Consider the following 22,205-nt stretch of genomic DNA (forward strand, 5'->3'; position numbering starts at 1 on the left):
GCTCAAGAGCCGATCCCTGTCAGAAGCTTGTAGGCCTCACCTTCAGACCACCTGTACATCCTTCCTCCACAACCTCCTCCTCATGCTCCTCCTCCTCCTCCTCTTGCTCTCTATAGTGGTAGATATATTTCTGCTGATCCTCCACTTCTGGAAGCTTCACTGAGTCAGAAGCTGTCTCGTTAACCAAAGCTGCTTGTCTGCATGACTGATCCTTCAAGGGGAATGCCGCCCAAGATCTTCTCTCTCCTTTACCTAGTGGGCCAACCTCCTCATTTGGACTGGGCTCCTTTCCATAACCCAGCATGCTCTGAATATGGGGTGGTAGCCTGAACTCAGCCACTAAGAGGTTGGGAGCAGAGGCAGTGACCAAGTTCCTATAGAGCACTGCTTGTTCCTTGGGTGAAGGTTCCCTGGCCTCCCCTGGTGGAGTGCTGGCCTCCAGTTCGGACTGGTAACCCTCATACATGATGTCAGAGCACATGCTCTGCCGGTAGCTGTTAGAGTGATTCCAGATGTCCTCAAGCTCCTCCTCTTCCTGTTCAAATTGCTGATGATCAGGGTGGACTGTGTCGGTTATTCTTGAAGCCTCATTTTTTGGTTTTGGGCAATCTGATTCTCTAGGACCATTAGTCATCTCCATGGATACCAGCCTTCCCAAAGCCCTTCTAGGGGGTGGGTAATCTGTGGTGTCCAGATATGGGGCTTCACCGCAGAGCTTGAAGCTGCCAGAACTGGAGTGGCCAGAGTCCACTGAGTCCTCCCTCCCATTGGCTTTGAAATTCAGCACTATGTGAGAAGAGTGACTTTGGCTGACCAGTGGGCTTTCTTGCTCTTGCTGAGTGCAAGCAGGCTTTAAGGTCTTGTGATACTCATGTCCATTCAGATCCTGAATGAGGGTATGGGCACTGGGGCATATATGAATAACTTCTGTTGTAGTGGTGCAGTGGCTGGAGATTGCAGGTGAAGAGTTCTCCTTGCACCTTTTGTTGGTTGGACTGTTGGGAGTGTCATTGGGATGATCCTCACTGCAGACCAGCTTGGTGGCTGTTTCATTCCACTCATGCTCATCTTCCTCATGTAATCTGTTGATCCCCGACAAACATTGTGGTTGAACCTTTGTAAGATCACTGACTGATGTGGTCTGATTCTCCTCAAAAGAAAAGTCTTCTGCCACTGGTGGTGGAGGTGGAGGGAAGTCATCTTCAGCAATAGAGATGGCATCTACATGGATTGTATGAGTGCCATGGTGATCAATCTTGAAGGTCACATCACTCTGAGAGCTGGGTTTGCATTCTTCTTCCTTGCGTGTGGGGGGTGAACGGGCCAATTTGAAGGTACTGAGAGCAGCTGGTTTCTCTGCGTTGGGGTTCTGGTGTTGGGCATCCGTTCTCCTGGTCTCAGTGGGCCCGATAGTGATGACATCCTGAATACTGGGAATGAGACTCATGTCCTTGGGCAAATCAAAGCTAAGCACAGAGCCCAGAGATAGAAACCTGCAGTGGTTTTTAACGTGCCCAGAAGGAGGAGTTGGTCCAATGGCTGGCTTTTTCTCTTGTGTGAATAGAGCAGTGGAATTGAGATCTCCTGTGCATTCAGCATCAATGTCTTTATTAAGAGGGTTTCTCACATAATCCAAGAGCTCTGGCCTTTTAGAGTTTTTACTCTTTCTCTTCTTCCTGTCCTTCAAGGGCCAGGTGTGTGTATCATATGAGACCGGTTCATACTCTGATGGTGGGGCACTTCCATCTGATGGTTCCTCTCCCATGATCCTCTGAATGGTGTGCCTACGAGCATCTCTCTTCTTCTTCCTTTTCTTGCTCTTCCTTTTCAGGCTGCTGAAGATGGAAGTGGTGGAGTTCTTGGGAAGCGTTTGGAGAAAATTGGGGCTCATCTGCAGCCGGTGGCCGTGTGGGGAGGAGGCGGAGCCGGATGAGGTGTAGGTGGGGCTTTGAGTTTTGAGGCGGGGCAGCGTGATACTCTCATACACAGGGGAGACAGCCATGTTGTCTTTGACATGCAAATAAGTACTTACCTAGAATGAGAGAAGAGGACAGAGTTAAGAATTTGATGACTAGCATAATTTTTGGATGACAGTCCAGTTATGGGCCCCATGCATAATGCCTTTAGAACACATGCATAAGCATTCCATTACATCAGACACTAACATTCAAAACACAACACTTGGTCCTCAACATAAATGTGAGGTTTTCCTGAAAAATGTAATGTTAGACATATCTGTGAGAAATACAATACAAATGATAAATTATGTGTTGCTCTATATTGTTTTTGCTGTCTTTCTGTTTAGGTCTCCCTGCAGCAGAATAAAACATATTTTGTGAGTGTTGGCTGGAAGTACTTGTGGTTATCCAGAGAGTCTCGTGCTAGTTCACAGATGCAGCCTTGCATTCCTCTTTGCAGAAACACACACACATTTTATATTTCACATTTGTTACTGATGAACGATGACATCACCCTGCCATGACAAGGACAATCAACCAAAAAAACATTTGACAGACTTCAGTCCTTGTCTACTAAATATCTACAGTCTATATCAGTGGAAAAGAACAGAGACCTGGAGAATGCAAAACGGGTGCTTTTACCAAAAACAAAAAGCCCACTATAAAAGGTTTTAATCAAATGAGTTCAAATTAAGGAAGAAAGAGCAGGAGTAACAAAAGAACACTGGCAATTGTGCTCACACATTTTTTTAAAGAACTTAATCAAAATCATGTGCTCTTCAACATGTCGTCATACGCAGCTGTAATGGCTTGACCTTTCACCTCTGTGACTAATCTTATGTTGCCGTGGCAGCCCCAGATCATAAATCTTGGAGTGCAGTGTGGAGAACTTTCTAGAAAGTTCACCACACATTCTTTCAAGTGCCCCTGACTCCTGCTGGGAGCCATTTTAAAACGAGGGATTTCATAGGAAGGGAAGGGTGAGGTCATATCCAACACCACAGAACCACCACACCACGGACAAAAGTTGGCTTACATCAGCCCTCTGCTGGGCTTACATAAGAGTGAGTAAGAGTGAGAGCTCAACCCCATCCATCCATCCATCCATCCTCTCATCCATCCATCCATCCATCCATCCATCCTCTCATCTGTCATCTCCAGACCTTTCACAGGTTCTTTCCCCACCTCCATATCTTCCACCACCCATGTTTACCATATCTTGAAATGAGACTGCAATGATAGAACTGGCTTCTATGATTTCATTTACATAAGTAACACAAGAGCCTTTCAGATGCTGGTCTTCATTACTTTTTGTTTCACAAATCACTCATGACTTACTCAATCACACTGTGGTTATATAGAGAAATCTCTTGGGTCTCATTTATTGGTGGTGGTCCTATACAAGCTGAGACCGAATTCCATGACATTCTCTTTATTTACGTGTTGAGAGGTTCTCATGATATATAAAAATATTGGTGACAGAAATCATAATGTGTTTGCACTGGGGGACCATCACAGCCTGCCAGTGATTTCCCACAAGTTCTAATCTCCTGTCATTATCCAAAAGAGCTCGGCTATCTGAATCTCCCTTGAGCACCACAGTGAAACAAGATACACAAAATGGATCCTACTGGATTACGTGATTGAGAGAGAAGTATTGCTTTAAAGTAACCCAGTCCATTTCCAAAGTAATTTCCACCACAGACAGAAGTGCACAACGGAGAGACCGAGAAGACAGTGTAAAGACTCCACCAGAGCTTTTTGAAAATCCTTCCCAAAAAAAGCATGCATCTGGATTTCCTTGTAATGCATCCAAGAAATACACAACTCATATTTTCATTGCAATTACCTCCCCAAGATTTTCAATGATAGTTCAGTAAACAATGTCAGTACTTGAAATGGGACTTTGAATTTGCTTTGGACCAGTTTCTCTGCCCGGTTACTAATGCTTGCCATACTAAGCCAGGTCTGTCTGTCTAACAGGCTGAAGCAAAGCACTTTGAAGTCACTAATTCCTCTGTCTTTTTTATTCATATGCTGCCTGTACCTATTTGTAAAATATTTCAAAAGTTACTATGAATCCCTTCAATCAACTAATACATCTCGAAAGGGTCATGCTGATGATTTGTATTTTGTTTCAGTCTAATACAAAGGTGGTTATTTACTGATTTTTACTGTTCACTGCTCCATGACAAACCAAAACAGGAAGGGACCTTAATAGGAAGGTCAAAATGTCTCTTGATCAGGACTCTCTTCTCTCTACGAGAGTTAGCCTTAAAGGGAAATCGACATTTTTTTTTTTTTACTTTAAGCCCTATGTGTTTACAATCGACCTTGAAAGTTGCATTTCCTGCATGTACTTGTTTAAACTTCATGCTACAACACAACTACTTAGCTCATGGGCCAAGAAGACTTAGCTGATCCTGTTAATTAGGTAATGCAGTACCTGGGTGGAACATAAGCCTTCAAATGCTGAGTTTAGTAGCCTTGATATGGAGGGTGAAGAAGATGATATTCATGACAATGACAATTAGTATGGCAATTTCTGCTCTTGGAACATTTATAGTTAGTAAGACATGCTCCTGCCTTTACACAGCAAATCATGCACACACACACACACACACACACAGACACACACAGACAGACAGACACACACACACACACACACACACACACACACACATACACAAAGGGCCACCAACTGCAGCTCCATTTACCTCTTCTGCACTGTGTCGATAAATCTTTTTCTTTCTCTTTAAACTACCAAAAAGCCCCTGGCAGCGCCTCCAAAAGCTTTTACAGGCAGAAGAAGGAGGCTCGGCAGGCTAAAGAAGAAGGCAAAAGAAGAAAGAGAGGGATGAAGACAAGGGAAGAAAGAGGAAAATGAGGGGGAGGGGAAAAAAGCACTGCTGGAAATTGTCAGGGGGTGAAAAAGGGACTGAGGTGTTGTGATTGTTCTCAGAAGGATCTCAGGATGCTTGTGGTCTGGACCTTAACAGAACAAGCTCATCTGTCATTTAAAAGGTCACTCTGGCATAAAGCATGAAAATGAGAGATTTTTCTTGCGCCACAAAATTCTTAAATGGAGACTTTGTCCAGGTGTGTTTGTGTGTGTGTGTGTGTGTGTGTGCAGCTATAGGTACACTATATGTACTGTATATAAGTATTGTGCAGATGTAAATGTTTGTGTCCGCTCTCACCCTGTGCACCGGCTCTTGTGCCTCTACCTCTTCCTTCCTCACTGGGTTCTGCACTTGTAGTTGGCTGTCCCCTGCACTATTGAAGCTGAGGATGAGGTTCACAGTGCCCCCAAGAGGTGTACTGGGTTCTTTCAGGACCAGGTAAGGGGAGGAGGGTTCCTCTGTAGCACTAGTGCTATCATTGCTCCTTGGACTGATGCTGCTCATCACCTCATAACCATCATCCAACTGCCATGCATCCTCCACACCACTAGGAGGCGGGCTGCCTGGTGTTTTCTGCACATCCTCAGAAACAGCCTCTTTGGCTGATCTTTGGGAATCCTGCTAAAGAATGACAATACAACTGACATTAAACAAACAGGTTTCCGAGAGATACAAAGGTATTTCAATACACCGCAATTTTTAAACATAGTAACTGACTTTGTAATTAAAAAATAATTGCACAGCGATCAATATAATCAGATTTGTGATTCTACCAGAGAGGGAGGTGTGCAGACTGTGGCTTCAGAGTAGATGGCATCTACTTGAGGTTCTATTGTTCTTCTCCTGGTGATCCACTGGTCCTTTTGATTCCTCCAATGAACCAGGATCCATCCCAGCATGCTCCTCAGTTCCTCCATTCTCTCTTTAATCTGAATCCAAAAGATGGATCATGTAAATGTGACATAATGATCAAGACTAGACCAAATAAACCTTATTTATCTCTCTCAGTTCAAAGACTTTTGTTATGCGGGCTAAGTAGAACATACCATCTTAGTCAAATGATGTTCCTCATCAATGAGCTTCTTTCCAGCAGCTGCAAGCTCATCAAACTCCTCAAACTTTTGTTCAATCTGCTGATCCAGGATGTCAGCCAGGGGTTCCTGATTGTCTCTCCCATGTAGCAATGCACTCTCTGAGAATATGCATGACCGGGTGTCTTCTGTCCAAGATCTGCGGGGGAGAAGAAGAAACACAGTGGTGCAAGGAGGAGGAGAAGGAGGAGAGGGAGAAGAAGGAGGGGGATCAGTACATGAGGCCAAATGTACACACTCTACAAAGATGACAGTTAACAGACCTCGCTCTGCACGGAGAGAAAAAGCACAGTGGCCTCTCATGCTCCCTGAGTTTACAGAATTCACAAATACAGCCTTCTTTATCCAAATAATATCACGCTTCTAAGCAGGTAGCAACAGAACATTGTGCTCTATGCTTTGGATCTGTGTTTTTCAACCACAGTTCAGCGGGCCTAATAGCTCCTGCTTTAAACAAACATTCCTATGTGTCCTTCAGACCTTAGAATGTTGCTCCTGAAAAGGTTGGCTCAAGTGTGTCGGACGGATACATCTGAGTCAACCTTTCCAGGGGTGACAGGTTGGGCAAGATGTGTTATTGTTGGGTCAGATGTGGTGACCAAATCCCAAGACTAAAGTAGAGAATCTCTACTTCATATCCATTGCCAGAGTATTCCAGCTTCCACAAAAGCTACTACAGGGTAACAAAAAGTCTCTACTGATTCATTTACTTACATCATGGCCAAATAGTTTCTGAAGAAGTGGCGTAGTTGTTCAAACTGCCGTAGTCTGTCTCTGTTCTCTTCCACACTCTTCCCTAGCTCTATCCAGGCCTGCAGGGTCCCCTGAACCTCAACCCCAAGAACGTACACCCTCTCAGGGCACAGGTCCGCCAGACGAGCGGCCAGGTTCTCCATGGCTTTCACCTCTGCCATTAGGGCATGGTAGTCAGTCTGGTAAGAATATAATTACAGGAAAGTTTTTTTATTTTTGAAATCAAAATCAAAATCAAAAGTCCATCCAGTCCAAACAAATCATCATTTTATTGTCCAACAGCTCAGGAGCCACATACACACTAGTGCAGTTTAACAAGTACAGTTCTTTTTGTTCTGAGAGGAACCATATGTTTTACATATGTTCAGTTATCACTTCCCTCGCCTTTGTGAAGAATAATTGATTGCATTATAGACTCAATGGGAGCAATGCTTCCCCATGCTCACAGAGAAAGCCTCAGGAACACAGACTGGCGGATGCCTGGTCCATGAGAGCAAAGCTATTTCGGTATGAGAGATTAGGTCATTTCTACTCTTCAATGGTATCGTGTCCAGACAGCTGTGCGTGCGTGTGATAAACAGAATGTTTCCAAAATATGACTCATACAGTATCCCCCCCTCTCTTGTTCTCAGCCCCCCCACACCCTCAAACCTCCAGACACGTAACACACACCCTATCCGTTACAGCCCCAACATGGACAGACACACATACATACACGCCAAAGAATGCACACAAACACATTCTCACACACACATACACAATTATGTCCTTTGTGGGTAATAAAGTCATGTACATTCTGTGTTGGATGACACATTGAAGCTGACTTCATGAAATCCTTCACTAAACAAAACAAAGTCTGGCTGGTCTCACTGGGCCCTCTGTGCTAAACTTTGGCCACAACAGGATACAGAGTCGAGAACAATGTGCTAAAGCAAAGTGTTGTGGAAAAGATACGAAATTTATAATCATTTCTTCAACACAGACAGCACTTTGTGTCAAGGTAAACGTGATGCCCCTCAGACCCATAACCAGTTAGCTCTAGTAGATTTGTGTCATAGGCTATACATAGGCTATATTTCCTCCTCTGCTCTCTTCTGTTAGTCAAAAGGAGGCAGGTCACACTTTTTCACATATGGGTTCTGTGGGACTTATTTGTAAGTGTGCTTGATGGTCATTTTGAATTATATCTAAACCTACTCCAAGATATTTAACATTGTGTATTACATGATCAATACTGCTCATATTCATTCTAAAGTTAGGCAGTGTCTTGTATTATGGTCTTCTTGACAGGATGCAAAGCCATATACTGTTATTCTAAGAGAATGTAAATACCAAAAACACTGATAAATATTAGTATACTGAAATAATATATCAGAAAACTGCATTTGGGATTTAATTGCATGGAAGCAAATGTGAAAATGAGGCCATATGAGGGTATTACAATGAAGTTTTCCTGCTCACGCCACCAACTAACATTTCTTTTCACACTTCTAAGAAAATATACTTTCAAACACACACCAGCCAGTTCTTTGAAACAAAAGAGGGGTTAACAAGAATCCTCTCCTTAATGGAGTCTTGAGAGTTTCCACTAATACAGCCTATTCAACTGTCTTCTAGTGCATCTTAAGGGGAGGACATTCAAAGCACCTCCATGAGGTGACTGCTGGACTGAGCACCAAAGCCTGAGTTGTTTAAAATTAGATATAAATCAATTTAGATGCGCTAGAACATTCTTTCAGCACAAATGAAAGGCTCTTAACTTCATCTATGACACAATTGTCTTTTGTAACATTCTGTTGGTTGCCCTGTGTCTAGCCCATTAATATTGTCTCTACTCACAGCAGGGCCAAAATGGCCTCAAAGCCCACCCTCAGTTAAAAATTACCTCATCAACATACTAATGGAAAACACAGCTGCAGCGGCATGGTCTCATATTTGGGGGAGGGGCTTTGTGTTACCAAAGGTGCATGGAAGTGCTAGACAAGAGGTCTAATTTTGTGGTGTCACTAAATCATGGAATGGATGGAAGTTGTACCCTTAGCCAATAAAACTACAGTCCACTTAGGGCCCCTTCATAATTCCTTTATAGCAGAAAGTTGGTCTAACAGCTGGAATCTCTCGAGGAAACCCTGTTACCAGAATTCTTCTCACCTCAATCTGGTCGTGTTGGAGCTGTAGGCCATCTAAGTCACTGCGTTCAGGCTCACACCTCACAGCCATCTCCCTCTCCATCTCCAGAACATCCACCGCCAACTCGGCACAACGCCTCACACACTTCTCGATTCGTGCAGACACTGAGGCATGCTGGGAAAGAGTATGACCAAAGTAGAATGTTTAGACAGTGGAGTATTTAGTGCAGCAACCAGCCTCTCAGAACTGATAATATTTGAACACTGTTTGTCTGTCTGTGTGGAATGCACAAACATATTCAAAAGATATCTAAAAGGGAAAACAGTATTTAAAAAAAAACCTGGATAAGAATCAACCTTTAAAAAAGTTATTATGAAAGTAAATGTTGAGCTTAAACTGAATGAAAAAATGTGTACTAGGACAGAATGATGTGAAAAGTAGTAGACTTTTAGGACATTATCCAGATGCTCTGGGACAATCCAAAACCAGTATGCAGTCTCTTTCCCATGACCTCTCTAGTGAGTCTGAAAGGACTACATCAGTGTGTGAAACATGGTGATAACTCCATGCTGTCTCCAGGTTGGCTTTACGGTGGAGTCTACCAAATTTCTCAAAACTATTCACTCATTTCTAACACACAGCGAGAAACAAGAATCTGAGAAAAAGAGATGAGGGTAATACTTTGGAGTAGCTTTTGAGTCCTGGCCTCAACACCTTCTCTGTCCTTACCCGACTGATCAGCTCTTGGATGCTGTGATCATGAGACAGTGTACGACCTCTTTCCCTAGCCGTGTCATTCAGCATCTCCACAGCCTCTGTCAGCTCCTCCACAGGATCGCCAATGCTCTCTATCAGGGGTTCACTGCGTCCACCTCCTCGGAGGGCCAGCAGAGACGGCTCTATCTCACTACAGAGTGGCTGAGGAGCACAACAAAAAGACATTGAGCTTTCTCTCAACCACTATCAAATACGGCTTCACATCATGTAGGGTTAGAATATCATTTTTAGACCAGACCATATGTTTTAATACAGGTTCCCTGGGAGGAACTACAGCAAGAGGAGGAAAAAAGCCTGAATTCTCTCTGCAGAGTGATTTAGGAAAGTTAACTCATGGTATACTGTTTATGTGGAAATTTGACCTCACATAGGTTTTGGGTGTTGGCTCATTGTGGCAAACAGACTCCACTGAATATGATCCAATTTTGAGACAGGGATTAAGTGTAGTGATGGACTAACCTGTGTTCTGAAAGATCTTCAGTGAAGGTTAGACATGGACTACTCTTAATCTTTGTCTGGGAAAACAGCCAAGTGAGTAATTCAGATGCTCAGAGATAATTATGTCTTGTGAACCAACACTCCTATTTTTCTTCCATCCTTATCTAACACACTCAATTCTACCATAAGCAAGCTCATCTGGATTTTGCTAAGATGTATCAGGTGTGTTTGCATAGAATCTGGGCAAAAAAAAAAAAAAAACACGAGACAGCCTGCAGACAGTGGATTAGACGAGTTTCTATGCTTTCTGCCCTTTGATGTAACTGCACCCTTCACAGTGTGTGTTGTGTCTGACCTGTCCAATGGTGCTGTAGTGACTCTCCTCCAGCTCTACCCGCTCCAGGAACTCTGTCAGCATGCGCGTGTCCTGCAGTTTCGAGCTCTGCTGACACAGCACATTCTGCACCTTATGGTATCTAGGAGACAGGACCAAACAATAGTCAAAACAATAACAACTTTAACAAAAGCCAGGATGCCTCTTAATCAACCGCACAAAAGACTGTTACTTAACCGTGACTAACCGTAACGGATAACTACCGTTTCACTTACCATCTCACAGTGATGTATTAACAATCAGTAAAACATGTAAGTAGTGTCATTGCACTGGGTTTGAGAAAACCCAGGGAGAGAATGTTCTAGAAAAATTATGTTGCTCAGTGAACATCACCATAACCAAACAATGATGTAAGACTAGTGGCCTGCCAGCCGCTTAGGAGGGTTTTACCTGAACAAACAGATCTTCACAGTTAAAAATAGCTTCTTCTCTCACCCTGGAAACATATAAATGGAGTACTTTCCCTTCTTTATTTACTTTGGTGGGCTTGATGTCTTTTACCGAGTCTGGGCTGCATTTACGAACATAAGTGCATCCAGTAAAGTAGCTTACATCACCATATGGCTTCAACAAAAAGTCCAAACCAGTGACAACTCATGTAAAGGGAATCTGCCTCACCTAGAGTTAGCACCCAATCTTAAGATCAAGTCATGGTCTCCAAAAGGTAGCTTGTGTGTGTGTGTGCGTGATAGAGAGAGAGTGGGTGGATGGGTGTGAGTGTGTGCATGTGTGTGTGTGAGTGGGCAGGTGGATGGGTGGGTGTGGGTGGGTGGGGGGTGTCTGTGTGTTTGTCTGAGTGGATTGGTGTGTGTATGTGGGTCTCTGCTGGGGTTGGAGGAGTAGGTATGGGAGGAGTCCTTGGTAGATGAACTTCATGTTCATATTCATACCTAATACATTCTGAAATAATTAACTGTTTCCACACTAGAGAATGACAGCCATAAAACATTTACCAGGTGAGTCAATATTACACTCATTCATCCTATGAATACACAGCTAAGTTCTTTCTCTTCATTTTAAGGTTTGAACAGATTCCAACTCAAACCGCAACTCAAACTTTCCTTACAGGCACAGGAGGTGACACCATGCACTGCCAAGTTGGCGCAAGAGGGAAAAATCAACCAAAAAATGCCAAAATGCCTCATGATAAACTTCCATTTGAACTTGACTGACAGATCTCCATGGACACGGCACATACTTTTTCTCCACCTCCTCCATGCGCGCAGGAAGCAACTCAGTGTGAAGGTGTCTCTGTCCACTCAGAGTATCCACTTCTTCGCGAAGACTTCGGAGCTCTAGGGCTCGAGCTGCCATCTCTCTCTCCAACAGAGAGCTCTCTTGCTCAGCCACACTCATAGACTCTGGGTCGCCAACCAGAGAGGACTGTCTGATGGACAGTTCCACTGCCTCAAGCCAGGCCTCCAGACTACCCAGTGCCTGCAGGGTTCTAACAGCCTAGAAAACCACACCAGAGGAATGAAAATGAAAATACGGCCACAAGTTCTATGCTTCTAAAACATACAGAATGTGTAAAAGCCCTGAAACCTTTACTGGATGTGGGTAAAATATAAAAGCAAAATGTATGCAAGAAATATATATGTATTATGTATAATGTTGCCAGTCCCACACTAAATTTGAGACTAAACCAACTAGCACCTCTTATGGGACAAACTTTGGACATTTTCACCCTGACCTTCATCCATTGGAGTAATAAAAACTAAGCTGAGTGTGAGTAAGCAATAAAGAGGTAGGTTTTTCGCTTTTACTTTCCAAAATCTCCATTCAATCTGCATTATAGCTCAACACTTTATGGGTACGGTTTTCCAAAAAAAGCACCAGCAGCATATAATTGTTGAGTGGGAACACCTTGCAGGTCATAAATTGGAATGGTTGGTTTTTTAAGAGAGAGAAACAGAAAAGATCAGGAAGAAAGAAAGAGAAGATGAGGACAGAGTTGTCTAAAAGAGATGGATTTGAGAAAAGAGGGATGAAGAAATAAACAATACAATTCAACAAAACCTTTTAGATTTTGCTGGTAGGAATTATCTTTAAGCTCTCCTTATTCATACAACCAACTATACAACACTCTTGCTTCTGCATCTTCAACATGCCCTTAACAAGAGGTATTTTGTGCTAGCTAAAGGTTTTCAAAAAAATATTTTGAAAAGACGACTAGTAGAATCAACCGTAAATGAGCGTTTATAGACTGAGTAAACCCTAACAGTTACCGTATGACTGTCTCAAATGTAAACAATTAAACGAGGTGGATCACAAAGACATTTGATTGTTCAAAAGGTTTTGGGTCTCTTGCGCTGAGCAGAAGATGCTGTACCCTGTAGTTGAGCTCCTCAGAACCCTGGAGAACCAAAGAGTTCTTCTGGTGCCTTCGCTTTAACTCTTCCCACAAGATCTCCAGCTGGCACAAAAACTCCTCAATCTTGGCACTGCCAGGATGCTGAGCTCGCACAAGGCTGCGGCCCTCCTGTTGGTTAAAGGTAGAACTGAGATTAAACCCAGCCTGGTAACGCTTCGGTAGTAAGCAGAAGCCTGGAAAATCCAGTGCTGAGGAACATTCAGCATAGGGATGCCTAAACTCATTCGCAGTGTGCCAGTGTTGCTACGGGCTTTTGCTGTGTCTGGACAAGCTTTACCTCCTTAAATACATCAGTATGGCTTTTTAGGGATGGACGTACACAAAAGTTTCTCTTCAAGCTACTCTGTCGCCAAAAAACAAACATACAGCATATTTGTCCATAAATGGCCACGCAATTTTGCAGAGCTACTTTTTGGCTGTCCTTGTGTTTCTTTTGAGAAGGACCTTTACAGACATATTACATAATTTGTAATAAAAACATACGGTGCCTGGCTCTAATTTGTCTTCCTCACCCTTTTGACCACCTCTATTCTGGCCCGGTTCGACAGGATATCCTGCTGCAAAGCCGCTTGACACCTCTTAGCTGTCTCCAGGCTGTTCGGGCTGGAGGTGCAGCAGATCCGTGTCGCTATGGCAACGTTGTCCTTCAGCCAGGAGAGGGTCTGGAAGAGGGAGAGAGAAGGAGAGAGAACAGGGCAGGCAGTGAGGTGTGACATTCCAGAAGGGAACGGGAGGACAGACTTTCGTAAGAGCAGGGAGGTAGACAAAGCTATCTGGACCAGATCTCTGAAGAGCTGGCAGTTGCATCCAGACATGCTCTCCGCTGGCTTGGTTCTCAAACCAGGACAAAGGCTGGATGTCAGACGCTACAGTACAGTACACTGGAGCCAGAGATGGTGTCATAGTTCCCCTCTAGCACACATAGCTGTTTAATACTGAAGTACAAAAACACTCCCAGAGAGACACAAGTATACAAAGACACACACATGCAAACACCGCCCCCCTCCCCCCCACACACAAAGAAACACATCTGTCAGTATTTACCCTACTCTCCACGAATACTCATACAGGCACATACACACCCACCCACATGCATACACAGACATACATACACACACACACACACGCACACACACACACAGAGAGAGAGAGAGAGAGAGAGAGAGAGAGAGAGAGAGTGAGAGACACACACACACACACACACACAATTTGAGCTAATTAGAACAAGAAGGGCTTCTCCTGTTCCCCAAAATCATGACTATATCACTAAGGAATCCATATACTGACTAAACTTATTCAGTGTGAGTCAGCTAAACCAGTGGAGAGGTCTGTGCCTGCCTGAAGATGGAGATAGTTTTGGTTTTTCCCTGTCTTCGTCAACGGGTCAGGGCAAAGGAGAAAAAGCCATTGAGGTAACAGTTGTATAACAGCAGTGTAATAGTGTAGTCATAAATGGGCACCTTGTCTGCAGACACGGTGAATTTCTGGAGTTGTGTGTGGAGCCGTGGGTGGCCATCTTCCACAGTGGCTCCAGGTTGGGTCTCTACCTTCTCTTTCCTGCCACAGAGAAAACAGTTAGGAACAGCCAGTTAGCAAGTTTCGCTAACCGAGGCCTCAAAAAGAAAAAAAAAAAAAAAAAAGTTTCAGAAAAAGTTACCTTTCCCCCTCCATCTGGTGTCTTTCAATGACATCACTCGCCAGATTCTTGTCTGTGATAGGTGGAGTCTCCTCTTGGCCGTCAGATGGTTTTCTGGTGTTGCCAGATTCTCTCCCACCCTGTGGGAAAAAGGAAACGCATTGTAATTCTCATTTTCAAGCACAGCTTAAGACATGTGTAATGATGTGCTGGCAGTCCTGTTGAGGTTGGAGTAAGAGAGGTGATCTTTCGTCACACAGAGGCATCAAATTGGGAAATTTTAGGAAAATCGGCTTAGAGGCTAACCATGCTAAAACGTGGTGCTGCCATGGCAACACAAATGTCACAGTGCGGTTAGAGGTCTGGATAACATGGACACCCTCCCAGAATGAAGTCGAACATTTCCGAAAAGTTACAGCAACTCTCCTCTTGACAGAACCCAGATCCACATAGGAGAAATTTAACCAAATTTTCACCCATTAATAAGACCATGTATAACCCTGTCGTAAATTCAGGGCATTAAGTGAAACCCTTTCCCGGCCACTGACACATGACATAAACACAGACACAAAAAAATAACTAGAGACATTATGAAAAGGATAGAGGATATTAGCATTGTAGAGCAGCCACGTTTCACCCACAGAAAATGGTGCTGATTTGACTTGGCTCAGTGCTTGGATGCAAATTACACAGCCAAATGGCAAAATACATTTCAAACAATAAATAACGTTTTCATTTTCCCATCAGCATGTCTTCTGAGGTGGGTCACTGTCTGAGTTTAACTGGTCTGACATTTACAATACAGCCCATATCCTTGACCCTGAAACCATCACAACTCAGATCTTACTCTCTCACCCTCTCTCTCTGTCTCTTTCTCTGTCTCTCTCTCTCTCTCTCTCTCACTCTCTCGCTGTCTCTCTCACCCTCTCTCTCCCTGTCTCTTTGACAGTTTGGCTAAGCTGTGTGCAGAAAGTTGTTTTGCGGGTTAGCAATACACTCGTTTTCCATTCCAAGAGGCCCGTGCTCTGTGAGGGTAGGGCGGGGTAACAGGCAGGCGGACTGAGCCCTGTACTCGACCCTGTCTGAGCGCGGAAACCCATTAAAATCCTACTCAGGCTCTCAGACCTTTCCTCTTTAACGAGCACTCAGGTGGTGTAATGGAGAGGGGAGCCAAACGCGACTGTATCGCCCGTTTCCAGAACGCTGCGCCTGATGTTCTTTCTCTATATATCTTACTCTCTTTTTCTTTCTTTTTCTCTCTCTCTCTCTCTCTTTCTCTGTCTGTCTTGCTTTCTCTCTCTGTTTCTCCCACCCCCTCTCTCTTCAAATCCAGCCTCCTGTAAATGTGCTTGGTGTGGAGTGATGAATACCAGCGGTCATTTCATTACCATTATACAAGGAGACAATCCATATGGTCCCACAATGTACTGATAGCACAGTAAGAATGAACATGAAATTTGTCATTTTCAGTAATACGGGCATGTGACATTGATTAAAAATGACATGAAATTGGCAAAAGTATATTAGAAAAAAATACTTTTTATGCTTTCTTTAAACTCCCTACAACAATTAAGAAGTCACTGACGATGGAGTTTATCGTAGTGTGTGAATCTAACCGCATTCTGGAACTTTCTGATTCACGGCTTTATAGGATGTGACTCAGAACAGGAGGTCACAATCACATGAGAGGTGCTGAAGGGGGCAGCAAAATTTGGGGTGATTGTATAATTCGTAAACACACCAGTCAGTAAATGGTACTTTCACGGTCATATGGTTCAGTCCTCTTATCAAGCTCTCCATGAATTCAACTGTAAAAATAACAACAAACCCTAATTAAGCTTGAAGGCCTGATAAGTATCCCTGACATCTGCCCCCTTGAAATCCACTCCCATCCTTCTCAAAGCTACTTGGCAGCCATTTTAAACAACTTCAGATGTTTATCTTTGCCCCTGGGCCTTCCGTTCCAGCAAAAAGTTTAAAAAAAAAGTAGAGGATTATGTCATCTTGGGCAAAAAATATCCTTCCAGTGAGTTCCTCTGCTCCCAGTAATGAAGTAATGGATATTAACTTCAATCACTCTCAGACATTCATCTCTCTCTCTCTCTATCTCGCTTCCAAAATCTCTTCAGTTCCCACATTTCTTCAGCTCTCTTTCTTTTTTTCTCTCCCTCTCTCTTTCTATCTCCCCCTCTCTCTTCAACTCACCCTCTTTTCAAACTTATCATTCCCCAGATCTCTTGTTTCCTTTTCTTTCATAGAATGATGTCAGCCAAGAGCTATCACAAACCATGGTGCCCATCTGGTGTGTGACTCCAACATCTGGAGATCATTATATATATAAAAAAAAACAAAAACCTCCAACCACTCTTCATGTTTACCTCTTACTTCTAAACAAGCGGCCATACTGCTTCTGCTATCACCCCTCACTGCCACATACACACACACACACACACACACACACAGACACACACACACACACATAGGAATAGGAGTGTGGTGTTGCGTGTGTGAGTGTGTGTGTGTGCGTGTGCGTGTGCGTGTGAGCATGTGTGTGCGTGTGCGTGTGTGTGTGTGTCCGTGCGTGCATGTGTGTGTGCGTGCGTGTGTGTGTGTGTGTGTGTGTGTGTGTGTGTGTGTGTGTGCGCGTGTTTGTGTACGCACTCCAGCAACATGGGATCCATTCAATCCTTATTAATCTCCATTCAATTCAGCATCCTGGGGAGTGGAGTAAAAGAGTGGCAGGACTTGGGGCAGTGGATGGCACAGAGCTAGGTCTCTGGACCTCAGGGACTGCACTGCAGCAGCTCCTCAACTTCTCCCATTAAACTCTTCATAAAATCTAATGAACAGGTCTCCCACAGATAACACATTCAGGTAGCGTCTGCCACCGGCAGTGTCAAGACAGGTAAATCCATTGTTCTTTGGCTGGCCATTTGCACTGCCAACGATGCCCGCTTATTATGTGAGAAAGGCACCAAAAACACCTAAACCGAGTCTACCACGTTAGTGTCACAGTTGGCAAGCAAAACCCAGCCAGTAAATGTCAGGGCAAACAAGCTCCATCGAACCCAAAAGTGCAGAGAGAATTAAGGTCTCTGCGGCAGACCGAACCCAGACGTCCTGAGCTGACAGAGGCAATGCCAGAACTTCGGGTCATTTGCAGTCGACAGATCGAATGCACCAAACGAGCCCCAAGGCTGAACAGAGGGACCACTGCTGAGAGTTTGGCCCCAGATGGTAAAATTAAACAGCAAACATTGGGAAATAATTACGGCAGGAACAATATGAACCACCTGGATGGAGTACTTTCAGTGGAAAGATGACCACAATTTAGTTCAGTGTTATTTAATGCACATCTAAGCAGACAGGGTGGGTCCAAAAGACTATTAAAGTATAGTAATGGCAGAGCTAAACACTCTGTAATGTCCTGTTAAGGGATACCCAAGACTTCCACACAAACCAACATATACCATGCTAAAAACCCATAGTGGAGCTCATATTAATTTTTCATTAAACCAACCAAATGTATTCTTTAGTACCTAGAGTTAAGACCTAAAGATCCCGTTGCAGCCATAATGTCAGAGGATATGAAAATGATTCAATATTTTATTTTACTTTATTTTGAAAGAAAAGGTTGTTTGCTCTGGCACAGCGTCTGGCCCACACATTCTAAAAGCATGGCATTCCACGTGGAAACATGTACAAGTTCTCCGCCAGAGTAAATAACACCTTAAAAGACACTTCCTGAGTTTATGTATCACAGACAGCCAGTCTCTATGTACGATAGAGAGGATGTCATAAAGTAAACTAATGTCATTTTTCTCTCTGTGCCTGCTTTGTCCAACAGGAACATGTCATTTCTCTCTGTGTCCAACAGGCACAAAAAGAGTCTTCTCTTAGTTAGGCTTATTTAATAACTAATAAGGAACAAACTTTACCACAACAGTCTATAACAAAGGAGTTTTGTGTGTGTGTGTGTGTCTGTGTGTGTGTGTGTTTGTGTGTGTACGTGTATGTTTGCGTGCGCACGCGTGTGTGTGTGTTTGTGTGTGTGTCTGTGTGTGTGCATGCGTGCGCGCGCATGTGTTTGTGTGTGTGTGTGTGTGTAAATGTGTGTACAAAGAAAAGAGACTGAGCAAAAGAGGGCAAAGGGGCAGGAGAGTGAGACAGAAAGAAGAGAGAGGCAAGGGATAAAGTGACACATACATAACTGAAAGGGAAGAAAAGGAGAGTGCATCTCCAGTAGACACAAAACCACTGACCACAAATCCTTTCAGTCTATTTTGCTCTTCTTTCACATCCTTTCCCATGATCCTCTGCGGTTCAATTCCCACGTTGCACTGTGGCTCTACAGAGGGGGTCATGGGGTCGCCGTCTTCCCTGGTGAAGTGGGAGCTGGAGTGAGGTTGTGCTGGCTTCTCAGTCCTGGGGGACAGATTGTGGGGGTTATGCACACGAGATCTAAACTTGTCAGCAGGACATAGCTAAGCACACACAGACTATGTAACTGAGTCTAACTGGCTGTCTGATAAGTTCTCATTCCTTCTCTTTATTTATAGAACAGGAAGTTAAAATAGACACAAGAGGAATCAACAACAGATAGTGGTGATGTCACATCTGGATCCCAATACAGACCAAGGGCATGTGCACATAAGCAACATTTTACTACAAATACAGAGACTGATAGTTCACTGAACACCTAAATTCTATCAAATAATATACATGAATGGAAAAAATATTAATAACAGCATCAAGGAAATGCAAGAAAAAAAGGATGAAAAAAAATCTTCAGCTCCCAGGCCTTGCATTGTTTTCATTAACATTAGGACATATTTTTGGGTGAGGAAACATTAAACAAACAGGTTGTCCAAAGCATGATTTTAACTGACATTGCCCAAACAATACAGAATGTGTATATAAAAGTGAGTTCAAACTAAAATTTTCTTTGAAAGAAAGAAGATATGTTTGATATGTTTGTTTCCTCCATGGATGACAAAGACCAGATGAAACTTTATTACGTAATTTTGTGACCTAAAATAAGCTTTAACCCAAATCACGTCTATTAGTTGTGACTACATCTGGGGTCAATTCTTTCCAAACCTCCCAATGACAGGATTATATAATAAAAAAACAAGTCTGTGTGGAGGATGGGAAAATGGGAAAGGATAAAGAGATTTTCGCTCATTCAAAATAAAAAAAAAACCATATTATTGGTTCACTGGCAAATTATGCTATCCGGCATCTGTGCTAGTAAAGGTAAATGTTGCTGTTAAGCAGTGACAGACCCTGTCTAATTTTGTCTAATGTTTCTCTGGAATGTTCTGCATAAAATGCCAAATGTCATCAAATAACCTTCAGATTACTCTTCTTAAGTCCTTAAGAAAACAAAACTTATCAGTGAAGCTCATTGGGAAATGTTTCGAGTGTATCAATCAAAAAGTAACAAGCTCTCATCACAATTCTCAAGAGACAAGAAGATATTTGGCGAAAAGTTTTGACTGGGGTTAAGTAAAACACAGCTGTCCCACATAAGCGTACACTGCATACTCCTGTCATTTAAAAAAAAAAATTAAATACCTTTTCCCTTCAGAAAATGACCTAATTGATTCAAAGATCCAAATGCTAACATCATTTGTTTGTGTGCTCCGGTTATTGACTGTTTTACGGGAAGCTCAACGAAAACAAAATGTCACTTTTAGGTTTCTTTAACGTTTGGTCTTCAGGCAATACTGAAGTGAATAAGCCATCTTCCCGTGCATTTACACGAATCCACCGGGTGATTCACTATCTTACCGTTACCAGCATTCGCCAGGGATTCATTTTCATTAAGATCCTGGAATGGACTCCTAAGCAAATGCTGCCCTTAACTGAGGAAATAAATATATCTAATGATGTGTATAAGATGTACTCTAATTTGAACTTAGGATAAAGCTTAAAGCAATGGCAGCCCTGGCATACTAACGCCACTGTTTATCTATAAAAGCAGCATTTTATGACTCAAATTTATAAAATAAAATGACTTGATTTATGACAGAACAAACAAAGATCAAAGTCCGCGACAAACAGAACAGAAATCCGTATATCCGCATCAAAGTAAATTATAAGCAGAGTTCTCAACAAATCAGTGGAAAAGAATCAGATGGGTAATTGTTGACATTAAAAGAATAAACACACAGTTTATACATGTCTAATTGTCATTTGGAAAGAGGTCCTCTTGGCGTTACCAGTGCGGTTTGGTTGCAGAGGATACAAACACAACAAAAACAGAGTGGAAACAACTTCCAGTCCTGTGGAAAACCCGCAATAGTCTCATTAGAGAGTGAAATGGCTCGTGTCCATGCGGGGACACCATGGGAGCACTTGTCTGTCTGTGTTTTGGGTGGGTGAAGATCTCCATCAGCTACCATGGTAACCCCTACCTGAGAGACTTCTGGAGGAGCGCCCAGCAGTCTTTCACCTCTGCCTGCTTCTGTGTCACCCTCACCGCAAGAGCAGGGTGAAGATTAGACAGCTGAGACACTGAGACATCCAACATCTGGTACAAAAGAATTAGTAAGATGGATGGAGAGAGAGAGACAGAGGTGATGGAGTGATGACATGGTTTGAAGAATAGACATTTGGACTAAATTCATTCAGCATTTTTAGCTTCAAGGCATCTGTTATGTCACGACAGAGTATATGAAGCAACATAAAGCTCATAGAAGTATGGGAGCTGTTTCACATTCTCATAACGCACCATTATTTGACTGGCGATATCTCGAATTTCTCCATCTCCGCCGTTTTCTTGACTTTGAGTTTCTGAGAGGCTTTTCCTCTGGACCACAAACAAAAAGACAAACAAACAAACAAACAGACAGACAAATAACAAACAAAATCATTCAATTATTTCTCTCAAGCAGTATTATAAAACACTGTCATTGCACCCAACAGAATCCTGAAACACATGTTAAGGCTACACTGACAAAAAGGCCTGTGAAGACGAGGGTTACTTTGACAAAAAAAAAACAAAGATTCACAACAGGAGTCATGAAAAAAGAGCAGACTACAAAAGAAAGTCACGTGGAGAAAAGAAGCCCAGGAGGCATCTCACCATGTTGTTGATGGAGCAGACAATATTATCTGCCTGTTGATAAAAAGAGGAGACTTCCAAGGCAAGCTGAAGGTTTTCATGATAGTCTTTTAGCAGAGACTGAACCTTAAGCCACCTGTAACACAACAACTCTCATTTGCACTGACCCATGATACAATAGCTCTGTGACTGTTAATGAAATTATGAAACGGTACTGGTGCAAGATCAGATCAATACAATGTCAGAACTGAATGGTCATCTTCACATGCTAACATTTTATTAATGTGCTTTCTTCTGGTGGAGATGTTCTTGCTCTCAGTCTTCCCCTGTTTCTCCAGTTTGAGGGCAAGCTGGTTGATCTCCTCATGAAGAGTTCGGTAAAGCTGTTCATCCTATCAAGGAATAAAATAACCAAGTCAATAAAATCAATTTCCAAACTTCCACTCACATGTAAATACAGAGAGATACATATGGAGGATCAATCCTGCCAATATTAACGAATTAAACAAATATATTAATGCATGAATACATAGGCTAATAAAGTGGAAGTAGCAACATAAATAAATATCTGTATGATGCACTAAATAGATTAATACATAAATAATTCAATATAATACAGGTAGTCATTTATTTCTAACTTTATTCATTTTAACATTATTTTTACTCTTTTATTTGCACACTT

General features: G+C 42.8%; 1 protein-coding gene across 1 annotated transcript in view; it reads right to left on the bottom strand.

The window, feature by feature from the left end:
• mymx (myomixer) overlaps positions 1-22,205 on the bottom strand; it is a 37,464-nt gene that overhangs the window by 4,480 nt on the left and 10,779 nt on the right. The window contains exons 7-24 of the mRNA XM_030772269.1: positions 21,797-21,915; positions 21,545-21,659; positions 21,191-21,268; positions 20,874-20,989; positions 18,717-18,879; positions 14,476-14,594; positions 14,279-14,375; positions 13,331-13,480; positions 12,777-12,926; positions 11,643-11,899; positions 10,406-10,526; positions 9,565-9,753; positions 8,857-9,009; positions 6,667-6,884; positions 5,908-6,091; positions 5,635-5,790; positions 5,159-5,482; positions 41-2,032 (exon numbers count right to left, since the gene is read on the bottom strand). Of these exons, the coding sequence (XP_030628129.1) occupies positions 41-2,032; positions 5,159-5,482; positions 5,635-5,790; positions 5,908-6,091; positions 6,667-6,884; positions 8,857-9,009; positions 9,565-9,753; positions 10,406-10,526; positions 11,643-11,899; positions 12,777-12,926; positions 13,331-13,480; positions 14,279-14,375; positions 14,476-14,594; positions 18,717-18,879; positions 20,874-20,989; positions 21,191-21,268; positions 21,545-21,659; positions 21,797-21,915 (4,701 nt within the window). The remainder of the gene's footprint in view (positions 1-40; positions 2,033-5,158; positions 5,483-5,634; positions 5,791-5,907; positions 6,092-6,666; positions 6,885-8,856; positions 9,010-9,564; positions 9,754-10,405; positions 10,527-11,642; positions 11,900-12,776; positions 12,927-13,330; positions 13,481-14,278; positions 14,376-14,475; positions 14,595-18,716; positions 18,880-20,873; positions 20,990-21,190; positions 21,269-21,544; positions 21,660-21,796; positions 21,916-22,205) is intronic.

This window comes from Chanos chanos, chromosome 4 (genome assembly GCF_902362185.1).
Source record: "Chanos chanos chromosome 4, fChaCha1.1, whole genome shotgun sequence".
NCBI classification, from domain to species: Eukaryota; Metazoa; Chordata; class Actinopteri; order Gonorynchiformes; family Chanidae; genus Chanos; species Chanos chanos.